Source organism: Berghia stephanieae, chromosome 1 (genome assembly GCF_034508935.2).
Source record: "Berghia stephanieae isolate SIO BIC M18660-M18661 chromosome 1, UCSD_Bste_1.3, whole genome shotgun sequence".
Lineage (NCBI taxonomy): Eukaryota > Metazoa > Mollusca > Gastropoda > Nudibranchia > Aeolidiidae > Berghia > Berghia stephanieae.
Window position 1 is genome coordinate 23,204,012 of NC_088360.1, and position 24,958 is coordinate 23,228,969.

At 36.9% G+C, this 24,958-nt stretch overlaps 3 protein-coding genes across 4 annotated transcripts in view; 2 read left to right on the plus strand and 1 right to left on the minus strand.

Moving 5' to 3' along the window:
- The first annotated feature begins 2,756 nt into the window (after positions 1-2,756).
- Positions 2,757-4,183, plus strand: LOC144964366 (uncharacterized). The gene is made up of 2 exons (XM_078898573.1): positions 2,757-3,947; positions 4,175-4,183. Exons 1-2 carry the CDS (start codon positions 2,757-2,759, stop codon positions 4,181-4,183), a joined length of 1,200 nt encoding a protein of 399 aa, XP_078754699.1.
- Positions 4,184-4,259: 76 nt separating this feature from the next.
- LOC144970556 (uncharacterized) lies at positions 4,260-5,437 on the plus strand. The gene has a single exon (XM_078910320.1). It carries the CDS (start codon positions 4,276-4,278, stop codon positions 5,266-5,268), a length of 993 nt encoding a protein of 330 aa, XP_078766446.1. The 5' UTR covers positions 4,260-4,275; the 3' UTR covers positions 5,269-5,437.
- Positions 5,438-6,457: 1,020 nt separating this feature from the next.
- Positions 6,458-24,958, minus strand: part of LOC144970547 (alpha-(1,6)-fucosyltransferase-like) — a 54,350-nt gene continuing 35,849 nt past the window's right edge. For both annotated transcript variants that reach the window (XM_078910302.1, XM_078910308.1), the window contains exons 5-11: positions 24,505-24,619; positions 18,331-18,568; positions 17,602-17,851; positions 16,952-17,128; positions 15,250-15,400; positions 12,968-13,129; positions 6,458-11,820 (exon numbers count right to left, since the gene is read on the minus strand). In XM_078910302.1, coding sequence (XP_078766428.1) covers positions 11,647-11,820; positions 12,968-13,129; positions 15,250-15,400; positions 16,952-17,128; positions 17,602-17,851; positions 18,331-18,568; positions 24,505-24,619 — 1,267 coding nt within the window. In that variant the 3' untranslated portion in view covers positions 6,458-11,646. The remainder of the gene's footprint in view (positions 11,821-12,967; positions 13,130-15,249; positions 15,401-16,951; positions 17,129-17,601; positions 17,852-18,330; positions 18,569-24,504; positions 24,620-24,958) is intronic.

Here is a 24,958-nt window from a genome sequence, read left to right on the forward strand (position 1 = left end):
TGAGTGGAAAGAGAATAACCTGACATTTATGATTTTAGTTTATAATGAAATGACAGTCAATGAGAGATGACAAAAGGTGGTCAGATCGTATTCTTTTCTAAATAATATTATAAAAATGAGACAGACAGAGAGATAGAGACAAAAGTAACCAATCATCTCAAAATGGTATTATGTCAGGGTAGACCCGATGCTTAGAACTGAAGATTATATATAACTTATGACATTTGAGTTAAAATAAATGCCTTCGGAATGATCGGAATGAGTTTGATTTTCAACATTTCAATAAATTTCTAATCATTTTGACTGTCTTCAATATTCCTCATCTTGTTCATTCTGACATAATACTACATTGACATGGTGAGTCACAAATATACATCATTACATTATATAAGTACATCAATTGTTTCAATATATTATTGTAAAACATATTTTTTTAAAATCTATGCATATTAAGTGATTTGGAAATAATCTTAAACAGTGACGAATCAAGTGAACATAGCATACTTCATCATTACCCTAATTCATCCATACAATGATATCCATTCTCTCCACTATTCTCACATGCAGTCGACGCTACTTGATTGGTACACATTAATATTCCAATTGCCAGATTTGTTTGTTTTTTGTTTTTAAGGGTTTTACTCCGCTTGCAACACATTTAGGTTATATCAGCGCCAGTAAAAAGGAAGAAAATGGGATAGTAAAAAGTTCTAAAATTACAATTAAAGCACCCAAGAAAAAGTAAGACATAGGGGAACTGAGAACAAATAGGGATCAGATTTAGATTCCAAGAGCATACCACCAATGTACTTAGTTTGAGATCACCTATAAGTCTCATCCGGACACAAGCACAAAATCCAACAAAGAGGAACACACTCAAATGCTTACATTCTACATTGAAAATAACAAATATAATAATACATAACAGAGAGATGATTTACAATTACAAGGAAAAAAATATCATCTCCCAAAACAATAACTATGCATTTGACTGTTTCCCTCCCAGCCAGGACTCCAACCAGGTCCAGGACAAAATCAAGTAATCTCATTCCAAGACAAAGACAGAAATAAAGCATGTTGGAAAACAGATATAAAGGGAGAGAAGACACAGAATGTATCCCCCTGCCCACTATGGGAGGTCAGGAACCCCACCCAGAATTGCCACCTTTGACGATAGCTTCTGGTCAATTCTTCTAAAAGAGGGCTACAGAGATCAAACTCCATATTAAAACTATAATATAATTGTCAATTACAGCTTCGATTTTGACAAATAGCATTTTTACTTTATGCCTAAAAATCATTTTCATTTGTATTTGCTTGGCAAAAATGAAAATAAGTGTGGCTTAGACGACAGAATGAGGATAATGTTAATTTAAACGGCAATGTAAGCTGGTGTAGGTGGGTGGGTGGGCGAGGATTGGGGGGGATGAATGAGATACTTGATACATACTATGATAATAATAGTCATTCATCTTGGATGGGTACAGGGTGGGTAGGTGGGCAAATATGTGTGTGTGTGTGAGTATGTGTGTGTGTGTGTGTGTGTGTGTGTGTGCGTATGTGTGTGTCGGTATGTGTGAAGGATGGGGGTTGAAAGTGAGGACAACAGTGTTGAATTGGAGGGATGGGGCGGGATGGGAGAAAGAAAGGGTGTTAGACAGTAGGTGAGAATTGCATTAGGTATCATTTGTAATATAGCAGCAGCAGCAGCATCAATTTTTTCTTACATTGTTTAATTTCTTCTTCAATCTTTATTACTTTATAATTGCCATGGATTTTACATTTGTTGATTTCGCTAAAGACTTTCCAAATGGAGTTGCTAATGTTTTGGTTGAAGAGGGGTTCGACAGTTTGGCAGCCCTTCTTTGTGCCACGGACAGCGATATTGGTGAATTAGATATTAAAAAAGGACACAAAGCCATTCTAAAGATGGCAGTCAAAAACCTGCAATGTCTTCTAACAAGGGACCTATGTGTGCGTCATCGAATGATGATGGAGGCCTATCTAGCCTCCTTGGTGCTGTAAGAATCAAACCTTCTGAAGAGTCGAGTGTCTCAGGTAGGAGTACCTACTTTAAAATTGTTGATTTTATTTCTCCCTCGCTGGTTACCGACGAGGAAGTTAACATCACAGAGAGTGTTAGCCTTCGCATAAACGCAAAAGTGAAACTAGACAAGGTTTCGCCAGCCATGTGGATAGCAGCAAATGCAAGGATTTTGGCTAAGTTGATAGGATTATCGCCGAATTTTGATGTACATCAATACATCAAATACACAGAGATGGTGGGTGAACTTGCCATGAGATACACATGGCAGTCAGTTCTCATCTTCGACGACGAATATCGTCAGCGACAGTCAGTGGACAACTTCATATGGGGGACAGACGCCCCTCACCTGGCGACAGTAGTGCTTCGTGATCGCACTCCTCAAACGACAAAAAAACACTGGGAATCGTCTCGTGGACCCAATACCATTCAGTTCAGCAACAAGGAGGTCTGTCGACAATTCAACAGAGGTGCCTGTACATATGGCACAACATGCAGATTTAACCACGTGTGTAGCTTGTGTGGCAGTCGAGAGCATGGAGGCAGAGATCACCATGTGGGTGTCAATTCAGCATAGGATACACAGCAGCAGACAAATAGTAGTGAGGAAAGCCCATTAGCGTTAAGCCCCTTTCCTCCTATCAATCCCCACCAATGTGAATTTTTAGGTAATAAAGCTTCCATTAGTAGTAAATTAAATTCCTGGAGGAAAATGTTAGAGTGTGATAAAAATAAAGATTTCATTTTAGACGGAGTAGAGCATGGATTTCGAATTATTGAAAAAGATAGTCAACTAAAAAATGTGATAGAAAATAACCATTATTCTTCCTTTCGTTTTAAAACATTAGTGGAGAAAGAATTAAAGAATCAAATAGCTCAAGGTCATTATGTTGTAGAATCTAAACAGCCAACAGTTACTAGTGCTCTTGCTGCAATCCCGAAAGAGGATGGAAATATTCGACTAATTCATGACGGCAGTAGACCAGTAGGAGAAGCTATGAATGATTATTCTCTACCAGAAAGCACCAAATTTCAAACCGTTCGTGATGCATGCAAATTAGCCAAACCATTTTTCTACTGTGCAAAAATCGACCTCCAAGCAGCTTATAGATCAGTGCCTATCCATCCAGAAAATTACGTAGCCACTGGTATTCATTGGACGTTTGAGGGTGACAGTCACCCCACCTTCCTATTTGATTCTAGGTTACCATTTGGTAGCAATAAAGGTCCAGGACATTTTCACCGCTTATCGCAAGCTATTAAACGAATCATGAATCGTAAAGGATGCAATGGGGTTGTAGCTTATTTAGATGATTTCTTTATCACTACCCCAACGTATGAGGAATGTAAATATTGGATGCTTACACTTATGCAGCTACTTCGTGAACTTGGATTTTATATTAGTTATAATAAAGTTGTGGGACCGACCCAAAACATTCAGTTTCTCGGATTAACAATCAATACTTCTAACAGCACTGTCGAATTAGGCGAGGAAAAAATAATTCGTTTAAAGCAGCAGCTCAATGCATTCAAAAATAAAAAACGTGCCAGCAAACAGCAGCTACAGAGTCTCGCAGGCTCATTGAACTACGCATGCCAGGCAATTCGTGGAGGGAGATTTTTCCTACGTCGTGTCCTGGACATAATTAAGCCTCTAAAGCAGCAGCAGCATAAAATAATTTTGTCATATTCATTTCATCTTGAATTACAATGGTGGATTTCATTTTTAAGTGTGTTTAATGGGATAGTATATTATAATGAATCAGCGCCTGAACACGTCCATGTGGATGCAAGCAATATCGCCGCCGGTGCCTTTTGGTCTGGCTCTTGGCGCTATTTAGTATTTGATTGCGACCAGCCTGCGGCATCATCGCTTCACATTAATTACAAGGAGATTTGTGCAGTAGTTAACTCATTTGACACGTGGGCGCATTTATGGGCTGGTAAAACAGTAGTGGTGCATACAGATAGCATGGTTACAAAATGTGTCTTAAACAGAGGCTGGTGTAGAAATAGTTATATTAATTCTTTACTTAGAAAATATGCCTTCAAATGTGCACGACTCAATATAACGGTTAGAGCGATACATGTATCTGGGAGTCTGAACCAAATACCTGATACAATATCTAGATTGCATGAACATGGTAAATGTTTGTTGTTATGTAAATTAATAAGTAACTGGCATCATGGTTTAACCCCTCCTTTTGTTATCACAAATCATATGTCATGGAATGCCTTCTTTTTTCTTTTGTCTAGGTGCCTGTGCCTTAACCAATGAATTAACAAGTGAAGTTGACATGTACCGCGGACAGGCCTTTACAGCCAACACAAAGAAGACCTATCAAACACATTTACGGTCTTATATTTCTTTTTGTGAAAAAATGAGAATAGCGCCTGCACCTATTTTGCAAATAAATATTGCCAAATATGCAGCTTATTTGTCGCGGAAATTAAAACCTAGTTCTGTTAAGCAATATATGAATATTATCCGTATTATCCATTTAGAATGTAATCTTCCCAATCCATGTGATGACTCATGGTATATTAAAACAACAATTAAGGGCATTGAGAAAGTTAAAGGAACTGATGTTCAGAGCAAGCCTCCGGTGACGCCTGAAATATTGTTAAAGTTAAAAAAACAACTTAAATTCTCTCATATAGATGACTATGTATTCTGGGCATCATGCCTTACTATGTTTTTTGGCTTGTTAAGAAAATCCAACTTGTTTGGGACGGATGCAGGAGGTTTTGATAACAAAAAACAATTGACAAGGAATTGTGTATCTGTGTCAGGGGGCTGTTCACAAATAACAATTAAAGTTGGTTGGTCAAAAAATAACCAAACGAAAGGTCGTATACAAGAAATTGCATTACATAGGTTAGCAAACCACCCACTATGTCCTGTTTCAGCGATGTACGATATGTTATGCATGACTGCACCTGCAATGCCAGACTCCCAGGCGTTCCCTATGACTGGGTCTTTGTTTAACAAAAAATTGCGCTCTCTTTCCGCAGCATGTGGTTGTAACACTATATCCAGCCACAGTTTTCGTCGTGGTGGGGCTACTTGGGCCCTGTCTTCTGGCATACCAGGTGAAATAGTTAAGGCGATGGGAGACTGGCAGAGCACGTGTTATTTATTATACCTCGACCAAATTCCCCAATATGTCATTAACCATTACCGAAATAAGATGGGAGAATGTCTACCCCCCACATCACTGTAACTCAACACAAACCAATATTAATGTGAACACAAGGTCGTTTGGGCAGGACGGTCTTTCAGACCTTTCCTTTGGGATTATGTGATATGAGTGTATGTATCGTTTTTCATTATTTTGTGAAATATCGTAATAAAATGATACCACTCCTTAAGGTTTCTGCCCAAACTTACAACTATTGTTCACGTTTTTTAATATCATTATATTTATATTGGTTGAAAGATGCGAGAATGGGAGTTTAAGTGTGGCTTAGACGACAGAATGAGGATAAGGTTAATTTAAACGGCAATGTAAGCTGGTGTAGGTGGGTGGGTGGGCGAGGATTGGGGGGGGGGGATGAATGAGATACTTGATACATACTATGATAATAATACTGTCATTCATCTTGGATGGGTACAGGGTGGGTAGGTGGGCAAATATGTGTGTGTGTATGTGTGTGTGTGTGTGTGTGTGTGTGTGCGTATGTGTGTGTCGGTATGTGTGAAGGATGGGGGTTGAAAGTGAGGACAATGACTACAGTGTTGAATTGGAGGGATGGGGCGGGATGGGAGAAAGGAAGGGTGTTAGATAGTAGGTGAGAATTGCATTAGGTATCATTTGTAATATAGCAGCAGCAGCAGCATCAATTTTTTCTTACATTGTTTAATTTCTTCTTCAATCTTTATTACTTTATAATTGCCCCACCGCCAACCCCTGTCTCCGACCTATATTGTCTGCTGCGCAAAAAATCTATTGATATTAATAATAATTTTCCGTTATTTTTTTTAAATTTAAATTTCATATATTACACCTGACGTCATTGCTTTAATTGTATTCATACCATAAGGAGATCTTGTTGTATATGTGATGGAAATCGTATTGTATAATGTTATGTTGTTTATACAAGTAGTATTATGTGTTGTTTATATAATCAACTCCTTTTTTTTTTTTTTTTTTTTTGTTTTTTTTTTTTATATGACTATGATTACTATGTTAAATGTCTCTTATGATGTTTGTGGGATTATGTGATATGAGTGTATGTATCATTTTTCATTATTTTGTGAAATATCGTAATAAAATGATACCACTCCTTAAGGTTTCTGCCCAAACTTACAACTATTGTTCACGTTTTTTTAATATCATTATATTTATATTGGTTGAAAGATGCGAGAATGGGAGTTTAAAAACAACTTAAGAAGTAAATATAATGATCGTAAGATGTAAAATATATTTTTTATTAAATGTCTATTTCAAATTCAGTATTTGCATTTGACTTCAGCAAAACTTTCCTGCTTAATAAGAGAATCCACTAACGACTGTGTGTTATCAATTGACTCAATAAATGGGCTGTAACATTTTTCTATTATCAAATTGATCTTTATATAGCGCAAAATCCACTAAATGTGCTCGAAGCACTTTACAAGGGGTCCCTGGTCAACATCAACATTTAACATGTAGGACGGGACATGCCGCCTGCTAGGTGATATTACAATTTTTCGGACAAAGACAACGCTGTTAACGGCCAGGTACTCATTTTACACCTGAGTATGGTGAAAGAAAGTGAGTAAAGAGCCTTTTCGAAGGACTCAACTATGCGCCGAGCACAAGGCTCGAACCCAGGACCTTCCGATCCGAAAGCGAGTGTCATACCACAAGACCACATAGCTGCGCAAATTATTACTATTTAAAAAAATAACCATACTGCTAAGACTATAACAATAGAATCATAGTTCTTTAGATAAAAAGCCAGCAGCCTCGCTCTGATTTTAGGGGTTTCGACCCTTGCAATACTTTCAGCCAGGTCATTCCAACACTATCTAAGGAATGCAATAGGATAGTCAAAAAGATTGTAGATTTGGCAGTATTTTCAATCAAATAAGAAATAGAATCATTTCATTTATTTGTCTTGTTGACTTCTCAGTCTAACACTGGGCATGACTGAGTTATCTCATTCCAAAACTAGAGTAGAAAGTCACAACGGAGAGAGAGGATAGAATGAGGTAACAATTCATTGATATTCTCTTGAAATCTCCCGCTTCTCTTATACTACGTCCAATTGGATTCAGTAGTCTGATGTCACGCCGCCCGGCAATGGCGGCCATCTTGGTTCTAAACAAAGAAAATCATTACTTTTTATTCTTCATGCTGGCTAGAACTTTTCATATGCCTTGTGATCAGAATGTGTAAAAGTCAAAACATGATCAACTTTATGGGTTTTTTTTCCTCTGGATACGCTTTTATGCTCGCTGGAGAAATATTTCATACGGCGTCCGCCATTGTTCCGATAGTTTAGAGCCAGTGTCACTAAGTTACCATGCGCCATTAGGAAGGAAGTGACGTTACGACTGTTGAAGAGTATTAGCAAACCATTGATGTCAGGACAGGTAAGTGAGAAGGAGGACAAACAAAAAATTTAATTAATTAATTAAAAACCCAGCAAAAATGAAAATAAAGTCTTATTATACGGAGGACATCTTAATTAAGATGAGTTAAAGATGGATACAGAATATCTCAAGGAAAGATAAAGGAAGCCTCATTTCTCGCATTGGACTCCTGCAGGAAAAAATGTGGAAAAAAAAACAAACCAAGAGCAACTTGGAGGCTGAACTGTGGAGGCAGGTTTGAAGGAATAGGGCATGGCATGGAATGCCCTGAGGAGGTTTGCTAGGAACAGAGACAGATGCAAGTCCATTAGTATATCATTGCTGCACTGCATGCAAATAGATATAATGAATATAAATAGTAAAGACTTAAAAAAAAATAAAACAAAAACAAAAATCCCCAAACACAAATATTAAAATACGTAATATAGCAGAACACTGGACTGCTGATATTTTTCATGTAAATCTTGTTTCACTTCCAAAGTGTTCATAGCATTTCCTATTATTTGAAGGTTTTTTTTTTCTTCTTCTGGAACTGACAATATACATTAAAATCTTCATAATTTACAATTACAACAACGGTGGACATTTTCAAACATTTGATTTCATATCAATAATCAGTGATGATACTCACAAAAAGTCAAAAAGGAGGAAAAGTCTCGGAAAAACGGAAAACTCACCTAGAACACTCTTGCACCACAGGAAAGTAGGCAGGATGACTTCTTTTGAGTACAATTTTAAAACGCCCGGAGTCCAGTAAAAGGAGGAAATTTTTTATATATATTTTTTTTTTTTTCAAAAAGGAGGTATTTTTTAAAGATTTATTATATTAAAAAAAAGTAAAAGGAGGAAATGAAGGAAATATCAGCGGATCGAGGATCTGAGGAGGAAAACCGAGGAAAGGAAAGAAAACCGCGGATTTCCGCGGATCCGCGGAAAAGTATCATCACTGAATAATAAATAGTCAATACTGAATTCATATTACTTATAAAGCAAAGTTAAGTAAACCATTCATGAAAATATCAATTCTATTGCTATTTCTCCAGGGTTTCTTCTTTTCAATCGGGTTATTTTTCTGAAGAGATGGTTGTGATTGTATCACCAGAAATCTATTATTGCCAAATGATACTGGTAACAAAATATCAACAGAAATATAAATCAAAGTGTTGAAACAAAATTATGACAAGGTATTTTTGGCAAACCTTTCAACCTGCATATCAACATTACCCGTTTGAGTAAACAAGACATACATGACTTTCAATGTCATTGTAGACAACATAAATAGAAAAGCGTGCACAGACTCAAGCCTAAACAAAGCAACACACAACATACCTCTTTTCAATAGATGATAAAGCTATTACTTCCCGTTGAAAGTTATTATTATTATAATTATGTGGTTTACAAACACAATTTATTTATATTTTTAAAATCTGAGTAATTTTGCCTGGACTCTCATGGTAAAGTCGTTTGTGCAGATTGAGCACTTTTTTGGACTGGTAACTTGAGGTACAATCATTTGTCCAGACTCAAATGTTAGGTACAGTCATTTGTCTGAACTCATATCTTGAGGTACAATCATTTGTTTAGACTCATATCTTGAAGTACAATCATTTGTTTAGACTCATATCTTGAGGTACAGTCATTTGTCTCGACTCATATCTTGAGGTACAGTCATTTGTCTCGACTCATATCTTGTGGTACAGTCATTTGTCTCGACTCATATCTTGTGGTACAGTCATTTGTCTCGACTCATATCTTGTGGTACAGTCATTTGTCTCGACTCATATCTTGTGGTACAGTCATTTTTCTCGACTAAGATCTTAAGATATGATCACTTGTCTGGGCTCGTATCTTGAGGTACACTCATTTGTCTGGACTTGTATATCTTAAGTGACAGTAATTTTTCTAGACTCATATCTTGAGGTACAGTCATTTGTCTAGACTCTGATGTTACGGTACAATTAATAGTGTGGACTCAGAATTTACTTATGATTTTCATATCTAAAATATAATTAAAGTGTAAGATTAGGATCAGTTTTATTGCAAATGCTTGCTCAGGCTGGAGTCTGCTTTAAAATGACATAATAATATATGCAATCAATATATAGACAGAATTATGGAAAACAATTTTTTAAAACTTAACTTCTCTCACCTTTTTTTTTTGAATGGATAATCCATATTAACCTTTTAATTTCTATTTTTTTTTAAGAAAGAAACAATGATCTATAAATAAAAAAAAGTGTCATAAAATGTTGAAGGTGTTCCAGTCGACTTGTTGATTAGGGCAAGAGACTTGACCTTTAAACCTGATCACGTGTGACCTATTTCAATATTATATCGAGGTGAATCAGATCATGGCAGTTGAATCTATCATCAAATATACAAAACCAGGGTTATAGTTATATAAAAATTACTTAAATTAAGCATTTTTCAATATTTTGACTTTAAATTCACTTGTCAGAATGGTGCTTCCTGTCTGATAGCTCAGTTTAAGGTTTTACAGCACCTGAGATACACAAGTCCGTGCCAGTAAAAAGGAAGAAAACGAGATGGTTGAAAAGGTTATAGATTTACAATTGAAAGCACTCAAGAACAGTAAGACAAAGGGGAAGGATTCAAATAGGGAACAGATGTAGATTCCAAGAGCACGCTATCAGTGTACTTAGTTTGAGATTACCTAAAAGTCTCATCCTGGCACAAGCACAGGTCCCCACTAAGAAGAACACACACAAATGCTTACACATCATATGTTCCAAAAATATAAAAGAAAAGAAAATTACAGAACACATCAGAGAGATGATTTAAATGAAAAAAAAAATCATCTCCCAAAACTATAGCTAAAATTCAACTATTTCCCTTCCATCCAAAGACTCTGGCCAGGGTCAGGACAAAACTAAGTAATCTCATTCCAAGACAAAGACAGAAAACAATTGGAAAACAGATGTAGAGAGAATAGAAGGCACAGAAAGTACCTCCCTGCCCGCTACGGGAGGTCAGGACCCCCTCCCAGAGAACAGCCCTCACTTCACACACTAAGTGATGGAGATCAATTCCAGGTAAAGTCGACTCCCCCCCAATGATTGGGTAGCTGGGTCTATTAGATCGGGAGGTAAAAAGATTTGAAATAGATTAGCATCCTATTCAAAGGGTAGCATGCAATTGCTATTGTTCGCCATTTCTCTCTATAGGAATTGGGATAAACTTTGGTTCCATGACTCAATGGCTCTAACAAACAATAGATGTAATACCGGATTGAGTAAATGGGTCACGTATGTATATGGGCCAGTTGTCACATAGATACACTTTCTCTACACCAGTACAATGATAAACATATGCATGTAAGAGTGAGTACGTTTATATTAATACTATAAATAGACCACAGAGAAAGTCACACATAACATAAACGCAAAAAAACACACGCTCTCTCTCACATACATACATACATACATACATACATACATACATACATACATACATACATACGTACATACATACATACATACATACATACATACATACATACACCCTTACAGACACATACGAACAATGCAACGTGTGCCCTAAAAAGTTAAGATGGAAGAATACTTGCATCAAAATTGTCATTTCCAACACCACCACTACTTTAAGAGAAGTCACTATAATATTACACGACACTTAAAACTCTTTCATTATTCTGTGGCTTATTTCACATTATATTCTATAGCACCAATGTGGTTTTCTCACTTTTCACAAACAGTAAATAAGTTAATTAAAAAAACAAAAACAAAACATAAAACCAAAAAATCAAAAACTTAAATGTATAAACAACTTTAAAATATGACTGGTATTTTTTTTTAAAACAAAAAAAACATCATAAAACGGACGAAAAAAATAATAACAAACATTCTAAAACCTTTTACACAATTTTGGTTCGGCAAAAGGTTTTTGGCAATTTCAAAGACATTGAATCATGAAAAATAATTTTTAAAAACAGTGTATAAATAAGGTTTTGGGACTAGGATATAATTTGATATGAAGGTGACAGTCAGCTGGTTTTCTCTCGTTTTAAAGGAACGTTTGGATATTTTGGCATGGACACTGATAAAACAGTATTCTCTACTTTGTACGTTGGATACAGACCCATCTTTCCTGACCTGCGATTGGTTCCCTTTGAGAAACCATCCCAGTGGTTTCCTGCTATCCCTATTGCATCACCAGGCTATGTAAAAATTTAAAAAAAGGAAATGAAAAGAGAATATAATTAACGATTCAATTCAATTCAATTAACAAATATTGAAAAAAAGCACACACACGCCCCCGCCCCCCCCCCCCCCCCCCCCCCCCCCCCCCAAAAGAAACAAAAAACAAAAAACAAATAAACAAAAAAACAAACAAACAAACAAATAAAAAGTTGAATTTAATATTATTTTAACAAAATAATTCCATCATCTTCATCTAGCATAGGATTGTAACTGTTGTTACTGCTCTCGTGGTAAAAAAAGTCGATATGCGATTATAGTGTAACAATAATGTAGTATGTAAATATAATGGAGGATATTTTTTTAAAAGCTTTTTAAATAAACAGGTTAAAAAAATTATATGCAGTTGGCTGTGTGACACGAATAATTTTGAACATCTCACTGCAAAATAGTTGTGATTGTCACAATATATTGAATGTATATATCTGTGAGTGTATGTCTCTTTCTGTGTGTGTGTGTGTGTGCGTGTGTGTGTGTTTGTGTGTGTGTGTGTGTGTGTGTTTGTGTGTGTGTGTGTGTGTTTGTGTGTGTATGTGTGTGTGTTTGTGTGTGTGTGTGTGTTTGTACAGGAGTGTGGACCCAGCCATCCTATACGGCTGTTACCTCTGATTGATGTTGTTGCTCAGTAGATGATGAATATGTGCATTTAAGTGTGTGTGTTTGTGAGTGAGCATGTGTGTGTGTGTGTGTGTGTGTGTTTCATTTGTAATGTTTTATCATGATCATTGTGAACTTTATACTATTTATGTAGATAACTTTTACTTATCATAGTTTGTTAACTGTTTTTTTTTTTAGATTTGATTGTTTTTTCAGAATGAGGCAACATTAACTCACTCAATCCTAGATATTTTTTGCAACTGTTCAAAATTGGAAAAATGTATTAAAAATGAGCATGTACATGGTTAGTTTTACTCAACTACCATTAACATGTATAAACTAAAAACATTAGCTTTGATATTATGCAGACAATTTGTCTCAGAAATATGTGATGGGGTAAAAGTAACCCCGGGTAAACTACGGATATAGTCGGTGTTAGGGTTGAGTGAGTTAACTTGAAGTCGAGCCTACTTGTTAAAGGTTAAGTATAACAGTGCTGTGAGTATTTACCTTGATATCAATAAAACCTTGCTGATTCCCAGAATGAGCTTCCAGTACTCTCATGTCATGTGCACTCTGACCTCCGTAATAAAACACGTCGTCGAGGGATCGGAAGTTGTCTGATGCATCACCATGAAGAGTTTGCATGAGTTCATAAGCCACACGACAAACCTGGTAATAAAAGAAAAACATTGAAAAACATGAGCTTGGACCTTTGCACAGAACATTTTCCACGTTTTATCAAGCTCTTTACAATGTGCTTGTAGTTTTATCGAGCTAGTCACAATATGCTTGTAGTTTTATCAAGCTCTTCACAATATGCTTGTAGTTTTATCAATGTCTTCACAACGTACTTATGGTTTTATCAAGGTCTTCACAATGAGCTTATAGTTTTATCAAGCTATTTACAATGTGCTTGTAAATTTACCAAGCTATTCACAATGCAATTGTAGTTTTATCAAGCTATTTACAATGTGCTTGTAGTTTTATTAAGCTAATCACATGTACTTGAAGTTTTATCAAGCTATTCACATATACTTGTAGTTTTATCAAGCTATTCACATATACTTGTAGTTTTATCAAGCTATTCACAATGTGCTTGTAGTTTTACCAAGCTATTTACAATGCGCTTGTAGTTTTATCAAGCTATTCACAATATGCTTGTAGTTTTATCAAGCTATTCACAATATGCTTGTAGTTTTATCAAGCTATTCACATACACTTGTAGTTTTATCAAGCTATTCACAATATGCTTCGAAAATGCTTTATTAAATATCCCATAAAGAAGGAGCAAAACGTCAGTTTCACATGGCACAAGTCATTCCTTAGACATTTTTTCCCTTGTTTTATCATATTTTATCATGGGGTGCGAAGTGGCCGAGTGGTTAAGGCATTGCACTGTGATCCGGATGACCAGGGTTTGAGCCCCGCTTCAGGCACTTTCGTTTTTTTCCTTGAGCAAGATTATTAACCCCCAATTTGCTCACTTGGACAACATGGGTGATTCCTGTTGACATCAGACATCTTGTTTGATGAGTTATCTATATTCCTTCGTGGAATGCCGAGGCGACGGCATCTTATGATATCGTGGCGCAAAAGGCATAATTTTTAAATTTTTTTTTATCATATTAACAATATTCATCACTGCCTAAAGCACATATTCATTCACAGCTGAGTTCAGTGGAGTGAGTGTGAAAAGTGGTTTTACAGGGGATCCAACCCAGGTCGAGTTCCAAATGTTGCAATCATCGTTACCAATCCAGGTCTTTGCCCATGCTCACCATAGTTGACTTTGTAACAAGACTAGACAATATAGGGAATGAGATTAGCGGAAGAGTAGCATCCCTTGATTGGACATCACCTTACAGAGAGAACGTCAAATTGGTTTTGCGCATGCGTCTCTCTCGTCCTCACTTTCGGTGAAGTGTCTCATACCGCTTTCACCGGAAGTGAGGACAAGATACTCATGCGCACAACCAACTTGATGTTCTCTCTCTAATAACTTTTCTGCCGGTGATGTCCAATCAAGGGATGCTACTCTTCCGCTAATCTCATTCCCTATACAATGCCGCAGCCCACAAAGCCGGTAAAACAGGATCAACTTTAAATCAGGGTTTTGATTTTAAAAATCAACATGTTTTCATGGAAACCAAGAACACAAGAATATAATACAATATTAAGAAATGTAAGTCTTTACACTAAGTTCCAATAGAGGTGTGAGAAAAATAAAACCCAATTGCTATAAGGCTATCAATTAGTCATATTACATGTGAAAATATCACTATATCATCATGAAATGAAAAATCAAAATAATAATAATAACAACACCCAAAACTAACTGAAAAAAATGAGTCCGTTTATTTTAGTCAGTTTGCCAATACAGAACACAGAATTTTTTTTTTAATTGTCGGGATTTACTGAATTTATGAATCTTGAAAATCACAAATAAAAAAGGGATTAGGAAGCTCTGCAATATACCCTCAATATACCTTCAGCCATTTATGGTATCATAAATTGCAGTCACTTCTCACATTTATTGATTCAGCCATAATTTGAAATGTTTAAAGTTGTAATCCTTAAGAGCCCAAGTTATTATAAATTTCTGGAGCATGAAATGAAAGGAAACAACAAATTATACTACACTGTTTGAGAAATTGGTCACATTTACAAAGTGGACACATGGGCAAGAAAAAACAAATTATTTGATGCAACAGGATCAATTCAGTTGATTTACGGATTGAGGTCGCAGAAGCAGAAAATGGGGTAATAAATCTACTGAAACACAAGCCTACCTGAGAAGAGAATGTGCAAACAAGGAAGTCGCATCTCGACAGGAAGTGCACATCCAGGATAATTCCCCTCAGAGATGAGTCTGTGTAACGTGTTCGAAGGGAAGCTGACTTAGATATCAGGTTGTCGCTGATAAATTTATATTTGGGATACCTGCGGAACAAAGATATTTTCCTTTAAGTCACAATAAAAACTACCATAAAATGACCAGTTCTTTTGTTTCAGTGATATACTTATTTTAAAAGCATATTAAAATCAAAACCAAAGGGGAAAAAAATCCTAAAATAAAAGCAATCTATAAAAGAAAAGGATGGAAAAATGCAACACACAAAACTTTACTATTTTGTTTTTTTAAATTGAGCTTTATATAGCGCAATATCCATTAAATGTGCTCAAAGCACTTTACAATGGGTCCCTGGTTAACAGCAACATTTAACATGTAGGACGGGACATGCCGCCTGTTAGGCGATATTACAATTTTTCGACAAAGACAACGCTGTTAACGGCCAGGTACTCATTTTACACCTGAGTATGGTGAGAGAATGTGAGTAAAGCACCTTTTCCAAGGACTCAACTATGCACCGAGCGCGAGGCTCGAACCCAGGACCTTCCGATCCAAAAGCGAGTGTCATACCACAAGACAACATAGCTGCACTACTGTAACTCTCTCTTTTTTAACAGCACCAGTGAGAGAATACTCAGGCTGCAAAGACTTCAAATCAATGCTGCAAAATTAGTCCTTAAACACAGCAAGAAACAGTATGTGTCATCTCTGCGATAAGAGATTCACTGGCCTCCTGTTAAGGAGTGAATATTGTACAAATTTCTGGTCTTGTGTTTTAAATGTCTCAAAAAATGTCAACAAGAGATGAAGTGGGTAGAAAAGTGCCAGAAGACAATAGAGAATAAAAATTTTTCGCAGCGGTGATGGGGTTTGAACCTGCGACCTTATCGGTACGACAACATATCTCACCGGCCAGGCGAAGTTGTTGTACCAATAAGGTCGCAGGTTCAAACCCCCATCACCGCCGCGAACATTTTTTATTCTCTATTGTCTTCTGGCACTTTTCTACTCACTTCATCTCTTGTTGTTACCAACATAAGTGCCTGCTCCACTCACTTTTCTGAAATAAAAAATGTCAACCAACTTATCTTTATATTAAACTGCAGTTATATACACTGACCCACACCCTTCGCTCGCATCCAATGGAAAATTGCTTGCTATTCAAGGAAAGAGCTCTTACCACATGTCATGTGGAGATGCTCTTTTGAAAGAAACGTCCCAACCCTCTGGAACAAACTTCCAAAAGAATTATGGTACTGTTCATCGTAAGACATGTTTAAAAAGCATCTTATGACTTTGCTCTTTTCCAAATTAAATTATTGAGGTCCCTGTAAAATGCTCTGAGCACTTCCTCGTGATAGGGAATGAGATTAGCGGAAGAGTAGCGTCCCTTGATTGGACGTCACCCATAGTCTCTGTGACGTCACAGGCAGAAAAGTTATTAGAGAGAGAACGTCATGTTGGTTGTGCGCATGCGTCTCTTGTCCTCGCGAAAGAACATATACATGCACACATACATACACGCATGACACACAAACACATACACACACACACATGCACTAAAAATAAATAAATACAATAACAGCAACAACAAACATCCAGATCAGACTTTGACTTAAAGTCACGAGCAAATCTCTTACTTTTCTTTAGCTTCTGGTAGGACTGTGGGATCGTCACTAGCTAGATAAACCCTTCGAACGACACCAGGAACGGTCCTTTCCAGCTGATTATAATATTCCTCTACATGTTTCATGTATTCGTCCAGGCCGTGGTAAGCTGCTTCAAGGTTAATTTTATCTGTACGCCTCACATGAACGCTGGGAGAAATTGAAATGTAACTTCATTAGATATGATGAACAGTGTTCTAATTTACAGATTGAAGTCAAAGCTTATCTTATATTAGAATATATCTTTCTCCTAATAATAATAATAATAATAATAATAATAATAATAATAATAATAATAATAATAATAATAATAATAATAATAATAATAATAATAATAATAATAATAATAATAATAATAACAATAACAATAATAATAATAATAACAACAATAATAATAGTAATAAGAATAACAATAAATAGCATTTAAAAAGCAACCCTCTATGACACAGAAAGATAATTCAATATCATTTCTTAGCCAAATAATGAAAGAAAGAAAGAAAGAAAGAAAAGAACAAGAGGCAAACGGCCCCCCACCAGCTTAAAAGAAAAAATCAAATTATATCAAATCCATATTTAAAATACAAAAAGGAGCTACTCATTTTAAAGAGCCCATCACTACTTACCCAACGATTGTGTTCTTAAAACCCATTCTTTTAGCCGAGGCTTCTATATCAGCCGCCAGTCTTCCATTGGGCCTAAACAAGAATCGAACCATTTGGCCTATCCACCAGACACCTGGGTCCCCATGGAAGGTCGTTAATTCAGACTCCAAATCAACAGGTATGGCTAGAGGCATGAAGTTGGGCCGTGGGTGAAGACTGTCCACTATAGGAAGACCTATCACTTGATAATTTTCCATTTCTTTCAAAGAGCCTATAAAATTTAAAAAAGGATGGGAGTGGTTTAGAAGGAGAAATAATTGCATCATAATCGCAAGTAGGTTAATCGCAAAATTTCCTGAGAAACAGAATTAATTCTATATAAAAGTCACTGGTTAATCGCAACAAATATTCGACCTCAAAAAGTGGCAAATTCAAGAAATCAATTTTTTTTAAAACCTCATGATAATAATAACTGATGATGATGGTAACAATAATAATAATAATAATAATAATAATAATAATAATAATAATAATAATAATAATATGGTGATGATGATGATGATGATGATGGTATCATTATCATATTCATCATCATCTTTATTATCCTCGTTTTCACCATCACCATCATCATCATCATCATCATTTGTTCTTTTTCAAACCAATTATATGCATTTTTGTTGCATCACAATGTTTGCCCACACTTTAGGGCATCTAAGTATTCACTCGACAGCGGTGACAAACCAAACTCACCTCCCCAATCCCTATGGCTTCCATCTCCCTTATAGCGACACGTATTGCTGAGAGGTTGAAAGACACTCTCCCATCCTTTGGCCGAATACCGCCAACCCTTGGAGTCCAGGATCAGGGTCCGTTGCAAGGCGTAGGCAGCAATCAAACAATATGTGATGTGATGGAGCTGGCAACCGAACCCACAACCTTTGTGCAAATTGCAGGTCACCTTCTTTGCCGTGTCACAATTCTTAGGATTCTGACGATGTATGAATAAATGAATAAATGAATGAATAAACAAAATTATTATCTAAACAGTCACAATAATCAGAAGAGATATAATTTTTTTTTTTTTTTTTAAAGGGTTTTAGGGCGCTTGTAACACATTAAGGTCATATCAGCGCCAGTAAAAAGGTAAAAATGGGACAGTAAACAGGTCTAGAATTACAATTAAAGCACAAAAGAAAAAGTAAGACAAATGGGAACTGGTTCAAATAGGAAACAGGTGTAGATTCCAAGAGCACACCGTCAAAGTACTTAGTTTGAGATCACCTAAGTCTCATCCAGACACAAGCACAGGTCCCTACTAAGAGGAATACACTCAAATGTTTACAAATCATATAATATAATATGTAAACTAGACATAATACAATGCATAAGAGAGAGATGATTTACAAGGAAAAAAATATCATCTCCCAAAACTACACATTCGACTGTTTCCCTCCAGTCAAGGAAATCCGGCCAGGGTCAGGAAAAAACTAAGTAATCTCATTCCAAGACAACGACAGGAAACAATTAGAAAACGGGTAAGGGGGGATAGAAGACACAGCATGTACCTCCCTGCCCACTATGGAGAAGAGATATAAACTTCAGGAAGTTTTATCATGATAATGATAATGATGAGTGAATTTAAATCCAAAATAAAAAAAAAAAATTAAAAAGAAAACAAAAATAGAAACAAAAAAATGAAATAAGTTAAATATAGTACATTAAAAAAATCATGTCATACAAGCTTGCTTTGTTTGTTAGTATAATTGTCACAATAGGGAGGAAAAGTGTGGATGTAAAAAAAATGGTCCTATCTCATTGGAAGTGTAAAACCACTCTTCCTGAGAACTGAATACATACATTGTGTAAATGATCTTCTAATTTCAGTGGGATGGCATCTTATTTTCTAGTCTAAATATAGTATATGCTGGTCGTCAATAAAGATCATCCATCATCGCTCTTTTACGTCCCGTAATCCTTAGAATCTGCCTATAAATCCTGCTACTGAAATAGTCATATCACCATATCATGATTCAATATGTAACCGATTCACTATCAATATCCATGATCGGGGATAGCTCATACGGTAGAGTCACGCTTTCCCCGGCCAGGCGAAGTTGTCGTACCAATAAGGTCGTGGGTTCGGACCCCCATCACCACCGCGAAAATTTTTATTCCTCTGTTGTCTTCTGGCACTTTCCTTCTCACTTCATTTTTTGTTAATTCAACATAAGTGCTTGCTCCTCTCACTTTTATGCAATGCGCAAACAAGTATCAGCTTCATCCAAATTGTCCTATGTTTTTGTTTTTAAGGGTTTTAAGGCGCTTGCAACACATTAAGGTCATATCAGCGCCAGTAAAAAGGAAGAAAATGGGATAGTAAAGAGTTCTAGAATTACAATAAAGCATCCAAGAAAAGGGAAGACAAAGGGGAATTGGTTCAAATAAGAAACAGATGTAGATTCCAAAAGCACTCTATCAAAGTACTTAGTTTGAGATCACTAAAAGTCTCATCCAGACACAAGCACAGGTCCCCGCTAAGAGGAACACACTCAAATGTTTTACAAATCATAATATATAACATAAAGAAAGCATCATACAGTGCATAATAGAGAGATGATTTACAATGAAAAAAATATCATCTCCCAAAACTAACTATACATTCGACTGTTTCCCTCTCAGCCAGGGCATCTGGCCAGGACCAGGACAAAACCAAGTAATCTCATTCCAAGACAAAGACAGAAAGCATGTTGGAAAACAGATATAAGGGGATAGAAGACACAGCAAGTACCTCCCTGCCCACTATGGGAGGTAGGAACCCCACCCAGTCAAATTGTCCTAAATATGGTGGCTACCCCCCAGTAGCATCCACATCTCACAGTCCCACGCCATGTGTATCTCATCCTTTGGTCCTTTGATGATTCCCCATTGGTGTCCATCCCCATTGTTCCGGTTTCACATCCCACTGGCGTCCACCTCAAACACTCCCAGGTTCATGGTATCCACATCTCGGTGTCCTGGGTTCGTTCCCTACTGGTGTCAACTTCCAATAGTCCCGGGTTCACTCCTCACTGGTGTCAACCTCAGATAGTCTTATGTTCACTCTCCACTCTTCTTCCTTAACCTTGGGTTCCCTCTCCATTGATGCCCACCTTCCATACAGGGTTGCCAAATTAATTTCAGGCATTCTGCCAACTGGATTTTAAAAATCTGCCAAATACCACAAAAATCTGCCAAACCCAACTATTTATAGTACCTCCTTTGAAAATTCATCAGTTTTGTTAAACAAAAAATTCGCAAGGCCGATGTCATAATTTTTTATTTTTTATTTCCCAAGTTTAAAAAAATCACTAATACATAAAAATTGCCATGGAAAACGTGGAGTAGACCTATACATTCATTCCTAGGCCTCGGAAAATAAAATCTGCCAAATATCTGCCAAACTGCCAAACCGATTTTTCTCTGCCAGACGACTTCAAATTCTGCCAAAAAAAGGACATTTGGCAGAAAATCTGCCAAATTGGCAACCCTGCTTCCATAGTCCAGAATTCAGCCCGATCTCCCGAATTGTGTCGCCCTGTCATAGTCCCTGGTTCATTCCCCACTGACATTAACCTCTACTAGGGTCCACTGATTTTTGGGATGGTTTTTTTACTTGTATTTTTCTTCCTTGCTTTGTCTGGCACCTTTCATACACACATGTTCAGCAAGTCTTATCTTATACCAGTGTCTGCTCCCTATTTTCTCAACAACTTGGGGAATATTATAAACAATGTTCACTTACGTTCACTGATGCAAAACATTTAAATGAGTATATTACAAGAGAACCCGAAATCTACTGAACCGTGGAAGCAAAAGAAATTGTGCAAAGAATTCAAACAATTCAAACAATTGGCTTTGTTGCACACTAGATGTCTATAACATTTCTATATTATATTTGTTCGCCAACGTAAAATATTTGACCGAGTTTATGTCATTATTTGTTATCAGTTAAGATAACAACAAGAATTGTTTTCCAAGGTCTTTATTCTCATTAACTCAACAACACAAAGAGCCTATTCCCTGTGTCAAATCTCTGTCAATACGTAAAATTCTAAAAGACTGGAAATTTGCCAATCAACTACCAGTTATAAAGAACGATATTAAAAAACAAATCTCAAAATTACAGACCTATTATTTTAATTTGTATTTTATGAAAAGATATGGAATCCATTCTCAAAGGGTTTCTTTCAACCAATGGGAAACATTTTTTGTATTTCTTAATTAAAAATTAAATGAAAGCTTCTAATCCGTTTGATTATTATTATTATTATTTTTATTATCATTATTATTATTATTATTATTATTATTATTATTATTATTATTATTATTATTATTATTATTATTATTATTATTATTATTATTATATATTTCTTCTAACTTCAAGCAGCAACAATTGTGTTTTATAAAACCGATGACATTTGGAATGATGAAAACATCGTCATTCCTATATTCTGGCATTGAATCCAGGGGGTTAAAATTAATAAGATTTTATAAAATGAAGTAAGTCTTGCTTCAGCAAATAGTAAGCGACTGGCATGGCCCATTTATTGTGGTGAATGATTTTTTAAACAATACTATGAACAAAAAAACCCTATTAGGCTCAGCTACACACGTTTAATAATATGAACACGCTGATAGACTTGCCTACACTCTTTAAATAACAAATATATACGCTATCATCATCATATTCATAATTAATATTATAATATTATAATAATTACTATTCATCACCATCATCATCATCATCATCATCATCATCATCTTCTTCTGGGGAGTGAATCAGAGACTATGGGAGGTGGGCACCAATGGGGAGCGAACTCGAGACTATGGGAGGTGGGAACCAGTGGGGAGTGAACCCAGAACTGTTAGAGGTAGACACCAGTTGGGAGGGAACCCAGAACACCTACTAATTGGTGAACACTGGTGGGGAGCTAACCCAGGACTATAAAAGAGAGTTTAAACCCAGGACAAATGAGATATGGACACCAGTGAAAAGTAATTCCTAGACTACCCGAGATGGGCCCCAGTGAGGAACAAGCCTAGGACTATGGGTGTTGAATGGCGAAGATTCAGGATGTAGACATATTGTTCTAGGTTCACTCCTCACTGGTGTCCTCTCTACAGATAAACTCGGGTTCACTCTCCACTGGATTTCTTCTTCCAAATTCCTGGGTTCAGTCCCCAGTCGTGTCCATATCTCACAATCCCAGGTTTATTCCCCACTTGTGTCCACCTCCCCTGGTACCGGGTTCAACTCCCCACTGGTATCAACCGCTCTGAGTCTCGGGTTCCCTTCCCACTGGTGTGCATCTTCCATAATCCAAGGTGTACTCCCCACTTATTTCCACCTCTCCTAGCTCTGGGTTCAAACCCCACTCGTGACACTCCACTTAGACTTGGGGTTACTCTTCACTGGGCTGGGGCCTTGGGTTCAGTCCTTAGTAGTGTCCACATCTCACAGACTCACACCACTTGTATCTCATGCTATAGTCCTCTGATCATTCCCCATTGGTGTCCATCCCCATTGTTCCGGGTTCACTCCCCACTGGGTTCCACCAAACACAATTCTGGGTTCACTCCCACTGGGGTCCACCTCACACAATTCTGGGTTCACTCCCCACTGGGGTCCACCTCACACAATTCTGGGTTCACTCCCCACTGGGGTCCACCTCACACAATTCTGGGTTCACTCCCCACTGGGGTCCACCTCACACAATTCTGGGTTCACTCCCCACTGGGGTCCACCTCACACAATTCTGGGTTCACTCCCCATTGATGTCTACCTCCCATAGCCCCAGGTTCACTCAATTTTCACTTGTATCTGGTTTCATCCCCACTGGAGCCCACCTCCAATAGTCTCTGGTTCACTCCCCAATGGAGTGGATTTCGGTGGATTTCTTTATTCAGCAGTACTGTAGTCAGACATTTTATGTTGTACTTTATTACTAGTGGGGGGCGAAGTGGCCGAATGGTTAAGGCATTGCACTATGATCCGGAAGGTCCTGGGTTCAAGCTCCGCTTCAGGCACTTTCGTTCTTTTCCATGAGCAAGATTATTAACCCCCAATTTGCTCACTTGGACAACATGGGTGATTCCTGTTGACCCCAGACATCTTTGATGAATTTATCTATATTCCTTCGTGGAATGCTTAGGCGACGATATCTTACAACATCGTGGTGGAAGGGCATCATTTTTTTTTTTTTTTTTAATTTATTACAATTGTTATTTATCTGTTGTAAAACTGGTTTCATTGTAGTTTGTCCTATTGTGCTTGCAGCGTTTATAAATACATTTTGGTTGAGAATTTAAATCCATTAGTCCTATGATCATAAAACTCATCAATTGGAAAGCACTGTTGTATGTTTGATTGTTGAGGTTGTATGGTAATGCAACACTTTTATTTCAGTGTCAGTAAAAAGGTATATTAGAGAATCGAGTCTGTTATACATAATTTCGATAGTTGATAGCAATTATCAAGGGTCCTGTACATGAGTTAGATAGCAGCGTTGTCTCATCCTGAAATAAAAATGATTAAATGCGGCTATGTGGTCTTGTGGTATGACACTCGCTTTCGGATCCGAAGGTCCTGGGTTCGAGCCTCGCTCGGCGCATAGATGAGTCCTTGGAGAAGGCTCTTTACTCACATTCTCTCACTCAGGTGTAAAATGAGTACCTGGCTGTTAACAGCGTTGTCTCTGTCCGAAAAAATTAAACACCGCCAAACAGGCGTCATTTCTCATCCTACATGTTAAGTGTTGCTGTTGGCCAGGGACCTCTTGTAAAGCGCTTTGAGCACATTTAGTGGATATTGCGCTATATAAATGCTCAATTAAATGTGAGCCACTATTCTAAACTATCAATTTATGAACTCTACCTTCTACATACCTGCAAATATTCTAGTCTTCTCTGCACCAAATCCCCGAGCTGTGCAGATTTGTGAGTTCTCCAATCTTCCTTGTTGTTTGCCTCACGGAGTCGCTTGAAGTCATCTACCATTGTTCTGATCAAAAGGTGGTAGGTTTGAATTCATATATTATTGTGGAGATTGCAAAGATTTACAACAAGAGATGAAGTGAATAGAAAAGTGTCAGAAGACAATAGAGAATAAAAAAATTTTCGGCAGTTGATATGACATTTACACTAACTTTAACAAATCAATTAAAGTATTTTACTGTTTTCAAAGCTATATCCATTTCCTTAGCTGTGCTACCATTTCCCTACCTCTTACTACGTGATGTGAATAATACTTCACTTTTATAACACTCAATGCTATGCTAGAATGCTCATTTATTGAGAATAAAGTCATGATTTTTAAGATTTCAATAAACAATAAATGATT

Excerpts from the sequence above, each read along its gene's own strand:
- LOC144964366 (XM_078898573.1), top strand. The coding sequence starts at position 2,757 with ATGTTAGAGTGTGATAAAAATAAAGATTTCATTTTAGACGGAGTAGAG.
- LOC144970556 (XM_078910320.1), top strand. The coding sequence starts at position 4,276 with ATGCCTTCTTTTTTCTTTTGTCTAGGTGCCTGTGCCTTAACCAATGAA.